Below are 16,253 nucleotides of genomic sequence, written 5' to 3'. Positions count from 1 at the left end.
AATGAGATAAGAGCCTCTGTTTACTAAACCATTATTGACAGACATCTCACAGTATAACATTACAGTTTACCGGCATTTTGTCAGCTAATTATACCGAGCTACCTTCCATGACAGTCAAAATCTGGAGCGCCTTCGAGTATATTATCGTCTCTACATTGACAGAAAGTTTACAGTAATTGCGCAACAACCTGGTTACTGTGAATAAGTTAAAAATATATATTGTCAAAAGCTTTTAACTATTATTTACCTATATCTATTATTTACCTATATATACAACTTTATTATTAAGTATAACATGATCATGCCTCCTAAAAATAAAAAAATATACTTACTAAATGTAGGTAGATTTGTAGGAACCCAATCTCTCATCCCCTCTGAAAAATAAAATGAATTGTAATTATATTTTTAATTGATGGCAAACAATAAGGAGAGTAACGTATTAATAATGTGGATGAGAATATACAGCTTATTACTTGTAAGTGCTTCTGTAACGAACATATTAACATAATTACTAGTAAAATATCATAGTGTAATATGTAATATAAATTTGCAAAATACATTTAACTCATATCCAGTCACTTTGGAACATTTATATTGTTATTATATTAAACAGTAACAACTTTTCACTTTTCTAGTATACATACCTGTGGGTTTTCTGTGAGCTACAAAATAGAAAAAGGAGGTAATGTAAATTACAATTTTGTATGAGGTCGTAATCAAATTGTCAGTGATTACACTATGGTTCGGCTATGAATAAGTCTTAACAATACCTCAAATAGATATTCTGAGTGTTAAATTTAATTATTAAACTCTATAGAGAAAGCCCTCAAAATAATTTGATTAAGTTGTATATTATCTTTGGTCGTATAGTCTTCTATGACCACTATGACCACTGACCACTATATATATAGTATTTTACAGTGTGCGATTAGTATATGTATTTTGTTTCTATTTTCTGTTAATTTTCACTGAAATTCTTGAAGACGAATGTGATTTTTAAGGTAAAATAAATATAGTAAAAACCTTTAATATTTGTTATGAACTCGATAGAATATTAAAGTTTGTATGACTTATCCTCCTAAATGTTAAAACTATTGATAATTAGTTTTATACAGGGTGTTGCATAAATTTGTGACCATATTTTGGGAACAGATTTCTCACATCAAACTAAGAAAAAGGTTCATACGAATCTGTGGTCGGAAATGCATAGTGTCGTTGTTATTGGGTGCCGAAAGCGTGAAAAATGAACTTCAAAGGTCCATAGTCCCATTACTACAGGACTGACCGTAGTCAGATCAAGACATCACTGGCAAACTGGTATATGTGCTATAAAAATATTCATCTTTCAAATTTCCGGTACTTGGAAATCATTTTTAGAGAGACTGTTTAGGAGTACTTGATCACTACCTTAAACCTACTTCTCTAAAAATAGAAGTGTAGGTACTGGAACGTTCCTAAACATGGGTATTTCGATGGTTCGCATACCAGTTCCTCAGTGATGTCTTGTCCTGACTAAAATAGGCCTCATTGTAATGGAGATAAACAAAAATATAAAGTTCACTTGTTTCATATTTTTGATCCGTACTCGAAAACTATTCACATTTGAGCACAGGTCTACGTGATATTTTTTTCTAATTTTGATGAGAGGATTTGTGATACATTTCTATAGCTCCCTATAGTTACTGTCTCGAAAGTATAAAAGTTCTGTTTCTTAAATATCTTTGAGTACCTTCTTCATCCTTTTGTATTTCAAGCCTTACGTTTGCATGGTTAGGTTTACTTTATATTCCATGAGACGAATTATATATATACAGGGTGGTTCAGTAATGTTGGACAGCCCTGAATAAATCGGAAACCAGAAGAGATATTAGCAAGAGTGTGGTGGATCCATATATTTGTGGAAGGGGGACGTCTTGTGAGGTACCACACAATGTTACCAGGTCAACAGTGTTGCCAGCTCAGTACAAAGTTGTATTTTTTTAAATGGAACATATAGAAGTTTATGCCATCAAAAGAATTAGTACAGAATGTGAATACCAACAAGCGAAACCGTACCTGTCAGTAACAAACGCTATTAGGATTTCTGAATCTTACATGAACTTTCTATGGTGTTTTCAGCATTATGTCATATGGGCACTTTTCCTCCTATAGCAACTGCAAAATTTTCAATTTTTCCCCCTTTGCTGTGGCAACCCTGTTACTCACTGGAAGCTGTGCGTTCTTTCGTTTACTCTTTCGGTTACTCCTTTTCATTCCGTAGTATTATTTTTCTTGCCTTTTTGCTAGTTTTGCTCTACGGACACTTTAATTTCTTGATCTTTGAAGCTTTATAACTTCCTTATTTGGCAACACTGACAGGTACGGTTTCGCTTGTTGGTATTCGCATTCTGTACTAATTCTTTTGATGGCATAAACTTCTATATGTTCCATTTAAAAAAATACAACTTTGTACTGAGCTGGCAACACTGTTGACCTGGTAACATTGTGTGGTACCTCAAAAGACGTCCCTCTTGCACAAGTATCTGGATCCACCAAACTCTTGCTAATATCTCTTCTGGTTTCCGATTTATTCAGGGCTGTCCAACATTACTGAACCACCCTGTATATATATATATAACATAATTGGAGGAATATTATCTTATGTTACACATTGTAAAACAGTGTTTTCAAAGATATCAAGTAACTTATAAGCAAACCAGAAAAAGAAGAGTAGCGGCTATAATATGACTTGTATAGTTAAAAACTTCGTTCATTTGTAGAAATTAGAAAAACACTTATCTATGTAAATCAATAAATAGGATAAATAAAATGACGCATTTGATAACCATTCTTAAATTAAATTTCTCTTCAGTTGTCTATGTATTTTGCTCTGTGCCTTTGTCCTGTATAAAAATTAGACTTAAAAGTCCTTTTGAATACTTGCTAGAATTGTACCGCTGAATCAACATAGTACTCTGTTTTCATATAATGCAAATATTGAAATTTTTACATTCGTTCATCGTGCAAAACAATGGTGGAAAAGGAATGTACTCTGAGAGAGAATCATGTTTAAGAATAACATTTACAGGCCTCTGCACAAGACGTTTCGCCCAAAATTCGTAAACTAAACAATGTTATGTTCAGTAAGTAATGGAATTTTTTTTGTGATATACGAACAACACATTATGATGGTTTTTGAACATGGTCTGTGGAAAACTCACTTCCAAAAGTCAAGAACTCTTTCCATAATTTTTCCTTGCAAATGACAAGTCAGATGTTAGAGTTAGTAATGAAATATTATTAAAAAACAATTAAAAATCTAACACCTACAATAAATTACTCATTGTAGATATTGTTTCGGAAGTGATGCAATATTATAGAGTTATTAATGAAAATTAAAAAATCACGTGATTTTTTTAAATCCTCGAAAAGAAATCACCCTAACAATAATTAACTAGTGTAGATCTTTTAGTACGATCTAGTTTTGCCATATTGTCAGTTTGGTAACGAAATAACTTTTTAACAAAATATGAATATAAATCACCTGGATCGTCTTTCAGAAAATCGCTTGATAACCAATCCCGCAAAGACAAACTCTAAAAGGTTTCCAAAACAATTGAATTATCCGTTATTACGAGATTATGAACTAACCATTTATTAATGAAATATGAACAAATTTGCCCGAGTGTTTCAAGAAAGTCGTTCGTAAAACACACAGAAGAAGAAGAAACCATACATCGTTCTCCAGAAACAAAAATCCAGCTTTCAACCAGTGTTATATTTTTATTTTCTTTTTATTTTCTCTTTCTTTTTCTTATTTTTTTCTTTTTGAAAACTTGCTCAATATATACAATTGCTTATACGTATTTGTGTATATCTTATTTATCAAAGTTCCTAACTGACCTCCACTTACTATTGATATCTCTATTGACAACAACAACAACAACAATAATAATAATAATAATAATAATAATAATAATAATAATAATAATAAATTGCTTTATACATCACTCTTGTCAAAACTGGCCAAATTGTTCAATGCAATGCATCGATCGTTAATCGATGATGACTACTGTCTATGTAGTAAAATGTTCAGGATATATTTGTGTTGTGTAAAGATATCAACATTATATTTCATTCTAAACTTTGTTTTGATATGTCAGTTTAAAATAGAGTGAGACGATTTTTGAACAAAGGCTTGAAACATACATTTTATGAATAATGCTAGCTTACTCCTTATTCCATAACATTATTGCTACTTTACTTGACATTAGTTCTAGTTTATTGTACTACGATTGTACTGTCTTATAAATAAAAGCAATTTGGAAAAGTATTAAGAAAGAAATATAACTCTGACTTTACTTCTAAATTGAATAAAGGGGAAAATGTTCTAGCAGTGGTTAGAGTAGAAAGATTGATTGCGAAAGTTTTCAATTCTAAAATTGATCAATAAATTACAAGGTTCGAAAACCCCTCTCCTATATCTTCTCTGTGGAACAACTCCCGTACTTCGTTCAGTACCTCAGGAAAATTCATATGAGTTTTCTTTTTAGTTTATTACGGTATGGAAACTTATCCCTTTGTTGCACAAGAAATCTTGTTTCATTATTTACATGAGTAGTTGCTAATTAAGATATATATATAAAGATAATTAGTATGATGGTTAATATAAATTGCAGATAATAGTTTAAAAAATCGTACAATTAGAAGAAAATTTTATCAGTAAATGATAGTTGCATTTTCTGTTGTAAATTTTTCATATAAGTGCAGAATAACGGCATAAGGTATATTTCCTAACATTTTTCTCCAATTGATTTCAAACCTACTTCGTGCATACCTTTCCCACATTATGTAAAAATGCATTAAAACTATCAACTGACTATTTATAATCCTGAGATAGTCAAGCTTCTAGTACATTAAGAAGTAAGTAAGTGAATCTACTTACGAGTTTCATCTTGGTCTAATGTAACATTTGCACCCTCCAATAATTTCTCTGCTGACACTGTCATTAATTAGAAGATGAATTTAATTAATTATAGAGAAAATAAAGTTTGATAAATTTCATATTATCATTAAATAGAAAGTACTGTTTAACATTTTTATGTGTAACCAAGTCAATATACTTTACATACTCAACATACTTTTAATTAATATTACTAAGTCTGAACAGACGCACATAGTGTAACATGTCAAATCGAAGTAACACTTGTTACAAAATTTAAGGTATGATGAATAAAAAGAATTGTAGTAAGTAGAGTACAACATTCATTCTAGTTCCCTTTTTCTACTTTATTATCATATATTTCAGAATTTCCTTTCCTTCTGGAAGTGTTGAATAGCTAAAAACTGGTACACCGTTTTTAAATATGGTATAATAGCAAAACTACATGCACCTGTTCTTACTTATTGAAGTTCTTAAATTAACCTCTACAAATGTATTTTTAAAAGTAAGGTATCAATATCTTTCGAGGGTGCCATGTTCCTTATTTCCTTTTATTGTGGAAATTTCATCAAGGTTAATATAGGTGACAATTGCTTTAATGCGCTACCCTTAGATGACACACATGTTCTATCAGGCCTACCTGTATAGCTAAACAAATGAATCCAATTTCAGTCCTTAAGTTGTTGTTTTTACTACTATTATAACAAGAGACGTATTTTAACCGCGACGGCTAGATAATTATCCTCGTCTCTCTTTTTGTCGAGCATGCTGGAAATTTTTCTATGCAAGATATGAAGCTTCAGATCAGAGTTTCACCCACTACCGCCTGCAATGTGGCAGGCAAATCATCGGTCTTCAATATACGTAAGCGGGAAGTGATCTTCGTTTGTTTGTTTTTAAGTGGCATAGGAAGATGGCTCCAGGTGAAAACACAGCTATTCCCTCAACTTGTAGGAGTAGAGGTAGGTTTCCTCTTTTATTCTTATTTACACGTAGGCGAATGAGTGATGCGTGGTTATGTGGCTACAAAAAGCATGTAAAGCCTGATGAACATTTGGAGGCAGTGTGTGGGCTTTTGAAATATATTTGGTAAACTATTCTTTCTAAATATCATCATTTTAAATAGATTCTAAAGTTCCTGAAGTCAGATGTTTCGGTGAGTCTAACCATTTTTAGATCTAATTTCTTAAATACTCATTGTAGGACCGTTTTATGCTTCAGTCACAGTAGAATGCTAAATTTTTTTTCAATATTTTTTTCTAGATGTGTTGCGAGATCCTTAGCAGACCCTAGGTTCCTGCTTAGAGTGATATTGAAGGTGAAGACAGAGGTGACGAATATATCCCGATTGATCAGAGGAATGATAAACCAAGGACCAACTATATAGCCAAATAGCACTATTGAAAAAGGTTTGGGTATAGGAGGAACGGTTGTAAAAGAACTTGTTATATAGTTTAGCAGCGGTACTAGGATATATTTTGACAGTTATTTCATGAGTATTAATCTTAATTACTTGTGTGATAACGGCATATTAGGTAATAGAACATTTTTGAGTTCCAATCTATTTGTTCTAGGTTGTAAACTGATACAAATTTGAATAGAAACAGGGCGAGGTTCCTTCAATGAACTTGTGAGGGAAGATGAAGTTATTGCAGTTACAAAATGGATGCATAACGGATCCGTTAAATTGGCTTCGACATGCCATGGGTCTGAACCAGCTATTGTAGGTAAAGAAGGAGTACATTCAAGTACAACACCCATATGTTGTAAATAAATTCGATATCAATATGGTTGGAGTGGACCTAAAGAACAAACTTGTTGCTTTGTGCAGAATATATAGCAGAACAAAAAAATGGCCAGTAAAGGTTTTCTTTCAATTCATAAATTCAGCGTTAGCAAATACTAAGCTGTCATACATTGAAGAGAAAGAGCACTTTTTGCATTTCGAAGAAAGCAATCATCGACCTTTAGGTACATGACAGACTATTTGGTGTTTCTTAAAGGAAAGAGGCGTAACGAAATTGGACGTAATAACACAGCACAAAAGAGGCAGCGCTTAACTTCATTACCTGTCCTTGATTTTAAGATCTGTAGTGCCAAACCTCTTTCTGTTGTTGTTGTAGGATGAAAAACCTTTCAACTATCAGGATATCAGGGTGTTTCCAAATCAAGCAGTGTTAGGTGCAGAAAATGCGATATGTTCATCTGTACACAAGAATAACGTAACTGATATGTGGCGACACATGGTAATAAAGGAATGCCTTAGAAAAAAGTGCGTTTCTTGCATTATACTTCTGCAGCCTCGCCAAAACAAAATGGTACACGCCAAGAAAGAAACACATGTTTTCTAATTCTGTAAACTGGTTCTCCAGATTATTTTATAAATATTTGGAAGAGTACTTTCTTACTTTATGTCTTTCGTGCTAAGTGACATATTCCTTTACTTCCTCTCCTACATACCATATGATTATGTTTGTACATTGCAATATTACTATATTCACTTTTTAAATATAATTATTTTATTATTACCTTATTTCGTTTTTAGTGGCCTCGAATAGCCGTATGGTCTTGAAGGCTAGACGACCGACATATTAGGGATCGCGGGTTCCAATCCCGCCTCGGGCATGTTTTTTTGTACTTTCAACCTTACATTTCATTGTTATCTTTGTCTTTCATTGTGGTTCGGATCCCACTGTACACTATAGGTACAATCCTATATAGCTTCGGAGTTGACACAGGACGTAAAAATTGCATCACTCAATTTTGTGTTTCAAATGCATCAATATTTTGTGACACTGGTGACATTTTGCTATGTTATGCTATCGGTGTTAAGCATTTGAAGTAAATGCGTAGTATGAGACCCAGATTCCACTATTACCACATGTTGCCACATATCAGACTTCCGCATGGTACATTTCAAGCACACGTAGCTCCAACAGTGTGCAACACTGTACCCCTGTACTTCACTATTATGTTCAATGCCAATAGTGCATTGTGCAGACTTGTCTATGAAGTCACTTCAAACAAAATATTTTATGCTGAGTAGGCAACACTGCTTCACCTATGGTAACACTGTTTGTGGTTTTCGTAGGGAATTTTGTTCTCATTATTTTGCGCATCTTTTATTTTGATCGATTTAAAGGTTTTCAAGCTATTTACTTTAAACTTACATAATTCAATGATATAATTATTTGTATATTCAAATTTTGAAGCCCCGTTCCTCATATCCTTATGGTCCACAACACCTTAAATCTTGCTCATTTTCATTTCTCATTATGCTCTATCGGATGTCATACGTGGCAATCAGATTTGAGCGACAACTTGTGAGTCTGTGCCGAGTTATATCCCAGAAACGCTTGAAAAAGTCAGAAAATAAAAAAAAAATGTATGCAAGTAACCTGATACGTACTGTAGGGGACTCGTGACCAAGAATATCGCAGTATTGTCACATAAGCAGTATTGCCATCCTAACACAAAGTTATAGTTTCTCGAATAGAACGTATATCATTTTATGGCAATTAAACAATTAGCATAAAACGTGAAAGAAAATAAGCAGAAGTTGGGTTGTTAGTGTTGTCGACTAAGATACATATGAGGCATGAGAGTTGAGAAATATTCGGGCTTGTACAGGGAAATCAACAAATGTACAACAGCAAGACCGGGCAATGAATAAATGTACACTAGAGAGTATATTAAAGCATGCACAACATCTACTGACGAACTAGCTTGATACAAGATTCACCCAAAAAAGGCGCATGTTAGAGTAGCCAAGAAGAAGAAATCACACGTCACACAATGCGGAAATTTGAACAGCAAGTATTCCCGTAGCACAGCAATTCCAATGGCGTTTTTGTGGAATCAATATCTCGAATCGTTCGAGAGAGCTATAAAACTAACAGTCTTTGGGTTAAAACATTGCATAAAATAACGCATATCTTCAAAAATCCTGAATACCTTCCAAAACGAAGGTGTAGCGCCTCAAAAGAGCACAGAAAAGTTGTGTATGTAAGGTAACGAATCTGTGACAAGAAAGTACGTCAGAATCGCTTCGCAAAGATTAATGATCTGTGATAGGCAGGGGCGGACTGGCCCACCCTGCTACCCTGCAAATACAGGGTGGGCCCCCAAACAGGTGGGCCCCCTCCACAAATTTTAAAAATATGTGCTCAACTAAACCTACTAGCATCAAAAATATGGCAGGGTAACTCCCGTAAATTGTGTTTTGCATAAAAAAGACGTAAAGTTAAACTTTCATGAACAGACCTTATTCTTCTTCACGTTTATCGACTTTCCGTCTATGAGACAATCAGGCAATAAAACACTGTGAGGTTTGTGATACAGCAGCTGTTAAAAACGAGAACGTAAAAACATTTACTACTTTTTTAAATATAAGAGACACAGTAGATTTCAGGCTGTTATTGGATTTGTATACCATTGCCTGCTCCGGGCCTTTTACAAGCCGGCGAGTGGCGATGTTTTCAAGAAACAATAGTTTCGTAGATATTGTTATTGTGGAAAGTGGAGGTGGAGCCGGAACGCTTTTGAACTGCATTGTCCTCAGACCAAGGTTCGAAGAAAAAAATCGGATCAGGCTTCGTTGTTTTTTTTTTCTTTTCAGTGCGGTAAAGCGAAAAGAAATTAGTCACCATTATCAACGATTGTTTTATACAAACCTCAAACAATTACTATGAAGTTGCTGCCCTTGGCTCGTGTTTTATTTACTGAAGAGCAAGTCCGATAGCAGCAATTCAATTATTTGAACACCAGTTACGTGTTGTTTGTCGTGGAAGACAGATGAGGTTGTGTCAGTATGGATGGTAGGAGTGATTGTAAGATTACTGTAAAGAAAAAATATAAAAGTGGTGCTAAAAAGCGAGAACACAAACCAAGATGTGATTTACAAAAGCTGCATCTGACCCAAAACAACGTAGGCTATTTGAATCTGTCAAGCCCCAAGAAACAAATGAGCGTGATGTGACTCATTCGAGTACTGCAAGACAGTTGCCAGGTATTTTTTCCTGTCTAAGGTGTTTATAAATTATAATGTATACACCACGTCTTTGGATGATTTCAGTCAATTGTAGCTTATCTTTTATGGCTATTTTACTTGAAATTACACAACTTTAACAGGCGAACACGAAATTAACTGAACTGCTTGCTGCCACGTAGTGCTTTCAAACGGGTCAGATCAGGCTTTCATGGGTCAGGGGTCGAGTCAAACCTGCTTGAGACACGAGTCGGGTCAGGTCATCTACGCTAGGGTCAGGGCTGCTCTAGCCACGGGTCGGCTCGGGTCAACTTTCTTGTGAGCCGTTTCGGCTAAGTCCTTCCCAGGTCGAGAGGGTCGGGTCGAGTTGAACTTCGACCCGACCCGAGTCATGGCCCAAATATGTTTGAGCCGAAACGACGCATAAGAAAGTTGACCCGAGCAGACACGTGGCTAGAGCAGCCCTGACCCGACCTGTGACCCAAGAAGGTTCGACTCGAGCCCTGACCCGTTGAAGTCTGACCTGACCCGTTTGAGAGCACTAGCTGTTGGCACTGGGCTCAGTAAGCGTTGGTGTAACTTCTAAAAGTGCTGAACACTTATGCTGTCAAATCAGTGTGTATATCGTGTAAATGTTAACTTCCTTTTAGTTATTTAAAGTTATTTTAAAATAAAAGTGTAGTAAAATATAAACATTATTTGTGATGTGCAAAGGGGGTATTCATATGAAATGAGAAGTTGGGGCCAGCCGAGGAATGAGCGGACTACACTAGACGATAGACGATCTTTCTGTGACATGAAGATTTGATATTATGTCTTTACTTATGTCAAGGAAAATCTTGCGTTTCGAAATCGGTAAGTTGATTTATGAGGAAAGAAACTTACATTATTTCTCTCAGTACTTTAATTATTTAGTGTTTCAAAGTTGACTTGAGATTAGTTTTTACTTATTGCACATGTATATATTTTGGGTTTTCTAAAACATGACACTCGTTTGTTTAAATAAATGGTTTAAATTCATTACATAAAAACAATAGCACTATATAAATAAATGAAAGCACCTATTCCGATATTGTGTGTGTTTACAATAAAAAATGATAATGCCAATTACACATTCTATGAGTTACTATTAAAATGTTCCTACTTCAGATTTTTTGTAATTAACGTTTTGCTTTTGTATGTCAGTGGTGCCCCCCCTCATGTCCATGACGCACCCCCCCTCAATTGTCTATCCGTAGGTGTTCTTCCATGAAAAAAATATTTTCTATTAATTTTTGCACTCCCTCAAACATATTTATATAGATTTTTACCCCCCCCCAAATATTTCAATGACGCAGTTTGCATCATAGCCCCTCCTTGTGGGCACCCCTGTGTATGGATATATGGGATACTGTTTATGGGTTCGAAGATGAACTTTTATATGTAATACATATGAAGAATGCCAAGTACATTTTTTACATTTTTATACAGTGGGCCCTCATTTCAGTTTAGCAGGGTGGGCCCTATGATTGCCAGTCCGCCCCTGGTGATAGGTGTCGGTTGAGACTACGAGTATAGGAAAAGTTAGCATCTGAGACAACAATGAAGATAAAGAACACTGCATTCAGGTCACCAGTGTACAGACGCAAAATATTTTAACATAATACATCAAAACAAACAACAGAACAGTCATATATAGCATGGCATCAAACCAATGGTTGGGCAAGTGTTGTGACTTTGTTTAAACGTAACATATATTTTGCATTACTTGCGGAATAAAATATGAACGTGAAAACTATATGTATTTCTCTTTTTGAATCTTTCTCATAAATTCATGTTCTAACACGTTCGCTGCGGCAGTATACAACTAGGTTTGGTTTTCAGTTTTATACGAGTCACCATGTGTTTCGTTGAAGGTTTCTCCGTCGGTGCGTTACGAGTCAGCAGCGACTCGTGGATCAATCTTATTTTGAGCTTCTCTCTACAGATGGAAAAACGGTATTTCAAATTGATATTTCACCTATCTGTTAACAGAATCTGAAACTACATTACGCCAAAGCAGGTCGCGTCACCGGTGACTCGTGTAGCAGTTGGTTGCTACTAATGTTATAAATCTGTACAAGGGGAAATACTACAAATGCATAGAGATAATACAATGCATAAAATGGCACCACACAGAAATGACGTATCGCATGAACCACCAGTGACTCGTAAAGCAGCGAACGTGCTAAATTCTGAAATTTCGTATATTTACTAATATTACAATCTTGTGAAGAATAGGTTTTTCCAAACAAAGAAATAAATGGAAGTATTTTTACCTGATGTATTTGTTATAATTTCAACATATATGTCAACATGGCTTCCTGTAAAATAACAGTAACAATTATAATAAATGTTTAGCGTTTTGTAATGAAAAGTGATATATTTTAAAACCTTAAATAGTTAATTTGATTATCTTCTCTTTACTCTTTTATAAACGGCATATTCGATGCCACTTTTTTCTTTTTAATCTCAAGTGCCATGTCTTGGAAACCAAATAAATTTAAGAGAACGAAAACATGTAATGTGGTACAGCCAGGTCTTTAAATAACTGATACCATTAGCAAAGTATTGTTAGTTCGCAAATGAGAGTTGCCTGTTGCAGATATATTATATACATTTAGATCATTCACAAGTCACATGGTGCTTCTATTCATAAGTAAAAAAGAAATACTTATAAATATAATTGTTGTATAGGCTACTACGAAAATGCTGTGGACAATTATCGAATGTTGTGGAGGGTAAGAACAAAATCCCTATCTATATAACAATGAAATGCTTTCTATTATGTGAGTTACTAGATAAAATATATAACGTTCATACTTTTTAACCATGTATACCGTTTGACATTTTTGAGTTTGATAAACACTACTTACATCAGAATGCTCAAGACTAACTACAAAATGTTTACTAGTTCATCGTAAGCATATAGAACTTCAAACACAATTATTTTTGTCCTGCAGTGAAAATTCTCTATTAGATGTTTTCAGTTTTTTTTATCTATTTTAAACTTTGTTGAAAAATCTACAATATTATTATTTCTGAACTTTCGAAAAGAGTAATGTGACTTTTTGCTACAATTCAAAGAAAACTATTATTATGAACGTCAAATGAATGTTTGATAACTTACCATCTTCACTCATTATTTGTGTGTTATTAATCTTTCCCAGTTCCTCAAGGTACCCAAATCCTGAAAAGAGACATTCGTATTTTAGAGGAATTAGTACATTACACTAATATTGAATAATAATTTCATAGAAAAATAGGACCTATGGGTAACTTATAACGTGTTTATTCACTGGATCTTATGTCGATTTTGATGTACAAATTGACGTGTGTTCAGTAAAACGACCAAGCGATTGAAATTGCACGGTCAGTGAAGAACTAGTTCGTTATATTACGGAGCATGTTCAACATTTTGTATGTAAAGTTTATAAGATGGTATATGACAGAGGAATATTTCACAATATCGGTTGTATTCATATGGTTAAACTCTGAAAAGAACAGTGATTTGAACAGAACATTTTGTAACTTGTATCACAATGAGAGAAATGCACTGAGATTCTTGGCTGCTGTGATGAAGACATCTTATGCCAAACATAACTTTCTTTAATATAAGTATGTACTCTGTATTGATTGTTAATGTGCTACCTTTTACCAATGCTTATACTTCTAATCTTCTCTATGCAGTTTATCTGCGTTTAGTAGATCTTAGTTCATTTACTTTTGTTATCTTAGCTCATCTATAATAAGCATAATCTACATTTGCATATTTTATGTTTTAAGTGTGTGTTTAGCACATTGCATGACCTTCCCGACGAATTATAGGCTTGACTGATGTAATTCTCATATCTTTCACAGTAGTCAGTGCAAGGATCCATGATTTATAAATAGGTTTACATTTAATTGTTTGAACCATAGAATATTGAGTTTCATAACGATAGGACAGATGTGTAAGACCCACTAACCTTCTTGCAATCTCTACGTGGCATTTAGTGATTTTCAACTGATTTAAAATGGAAAGATGACAGTTTCAGCTATACGCATGTATGAAAGTTTTAACGTTATATACGATTATACCGAAACGATTGGTAATATTTTGATTTAGCATTTAGTAATCGAGAAGTTATTCCGAATTTAGGATTTTAGGTGTAAACATTTGAAAAACTAACAATTAATAACTTAGTTATTAATTTTCTAAAATCAAATAATTCCTACAACGTCTAATGAGGAAAAGAGTTAACAAAGTACCGTAGATGGTTTATAACTAGACTTCGGATTTTTGCATATTTGCATGTTTCTTCCCTGATGTGATATTGATATGCTCTTTAAACAGAAATTCGTTTCAGCTCTTTTGGGGTAAAATAGTAGAGTTTTATAGTGCATATATCTGCATATTTCGGAGGTTAGTGCATGTTTATGTCGTTATTGCATATAAATGCATATTTAAAGAAACGACCAAATTGATATTTTTTAATGTGCAATAACTTTAGTCATAAATGGAATTCCAAGTTTCTAATATAAGTAGACTCAAAACCTTGAAATGGTTCATTGTTATCGGCTTCGAGTATCTTCCAAGGTCGCGTAAAAGGAGAATAAGAAAGGGGTGGGTGATTCATCCTCCCGGCAATGATGCATGATTGTTACCTATTTTTTTTTTAATGTAAGACGGTGTCAAATCACCGAGAACAAAATTTCTACGTCACCCATCTCGGAAGTTAAAGTTGCTACCGTTGTGTGCGTGTGGATTTGAAATTGTGTGGTCCTGCGGCAGGATAAAAATAACGAAAGAAAAATCTGGAAGTTACTTCCTGAAACAGAGTCCATTCAGTTGTAGTGCGACATCTTCAAATTGAATTTTAACTAGCTCAGAATTTTGTCCATTTTTGTCCAACATAGAACAAATTTTGTACGATTTAAATTAACAAAGGGAGAACATTTCAAAATTTGGGCCATTTTGATCACCTGTAGTGCGACATCTTCAAATCTGAAATTTAACTACCTCAGAATTTTATTAATGTTTATCAACCTAAGAACTCTTTTTGTGTAAATTCAAATAAACGAGGGAAGGCCATTTAAAAATATGGCCACTTTGTTGACCTGTAGTGTGATTTTTTCAAATTCGAAATTTAACTAGCTCACAATTTTGTCCAATTTTCGTTCATTTTTGTAAACCCAAGAAAAAATTAAAAGTTTAAATAAACGAGGGAGGGTCATTTAAAAATTTGGCCACTTTGATGACCTTCGTGCGACATCTTCAAATCTGAAATTGAACTACCTCAGAATTTTGTCCAATTTTTGTCCATTTTTGTCCACCCAAGAAAACATTTTGTAAAATTCAAGAAAAAGAGGGAGGGTCATTTCAAAGTTTGTGTACTTCGATCACCTGTAGTGTGACATTTTCAAATTGAAATTTTAATTAGCTCAGAATTTTGTCAATTTTTGTACATTTTTGTACAACCAAGTAAAATTTTAAATGCTCAAATTAGCAAAGGAGGGTCATTTAAAAATTTTGGCCAATTAGTTCACCAGTAGTGTAACACCTTTAAATTCTTTTTCTAACTAACTTAGAATTTTCACTATTTTTGTAGAGTTTTGTACTATCAAGCTAGTTAAAATTCAAATTTGAAATGTCTTACTGCAGGTGAAAGAAGTGGCCAAATTTTAAATGTCCGTACCTGGTTTATTTGAATGGTACGAATTTTTTTTCCTGGTGGCAGAACATGTTCAAATATTCAACAAAATTCTGAGCTAATTAAAATTTGCGTTAAAAGATCTCTCACTACAGGTGATCGAAGTGGCCAAATTTTTAAATGAACCTCCCTCGTTCAATTGGATTGTATATCTTTTTGTTGGTGGTTCAAGAATATTAAAAAATGGACAAAATTCTAAGCTTGTTAAAATTCGAATTTGAAGATGTTGCACTACAGGTGATCGATGTGACCAAAATTTCAAATGGCCCTCTCTCCTTTATTTCAATTGTAAAAAAAAATCTTCGTGGTTCACCAATGTACAAAAAACCGGACAAAATTCTGAGCTAGTTAAAATTCGAATTTGGAGATGTCGCACGACAGGTGATCGAAGTGGCCCAAATTTTGAAATGGCCTTCCTTCGTTTATTTAAATGGTACACAATTTTTCTTGGATGGACAAAAATGAACCAAATTCTGAGCTAGTTAAAATTGAAATTTGAAGGAGTAGCACTAAATTAACTGACTCTCTGAAACAATGGATTGAAGTCGAGAGACGTTAACAATTCAAGGAGAAAAGTGTATGCTAAACAATAATATTTTCAAACCTATTATGCTTGTTTTCAGAAGAGGACATT

General features: G+C 33.9%; 1 protein-coding gene across 1 annotated transcript in view; it reads right to left on the bottom strand.

Annotated features, from left to right (window-relative positions):
* Positions 1-16,253, bottom strand: part of LOC145683723 (uncharacterized) — a 54,182-nt gene that overhangs the window by 4,006 nt on the left and 33,923 nt on the right. The window contains exons 8-12 of the mRNA XM_081755194.1: positions 13,057-13,116; positions 12,206-12,250; positions 4,925-4,981; positions 645-662; positions 333-374 (exon numbers count right to left, since the gene is read on the bottom strand). Of these exons, the coding sequence (XP_081611320.1) occupies positions 333-374; positions 645-662; positions 4,925-4,981; positions 12,206-12,250; positions 13,057-13,116 (222 nt within the window). The remainder of the gene's footprint in view (positions 1-332; positions 375-644; positions 663-4,924; positions 4,982-12,205; positions 12,251-13,056; positions 13,117-16,253) is intronic.

This window comes from Thermobia domestica, chromosome 4 (assembly GCF_964235325.1).
Source record: "Thermobia domestica chromosome 4, izTheDome1.hap1.1, whole genome shotgun sequence".
NCBI classification, from domain to species: Eukaryota; Metazoa; Arthropoda; class Insecta; order Zygentoma; family Lepismatidae; genus Thermobia; species Thermobia domestica.
This window is presented reverse-complemented; position numbering and strand designations above follow the sequence as displayed.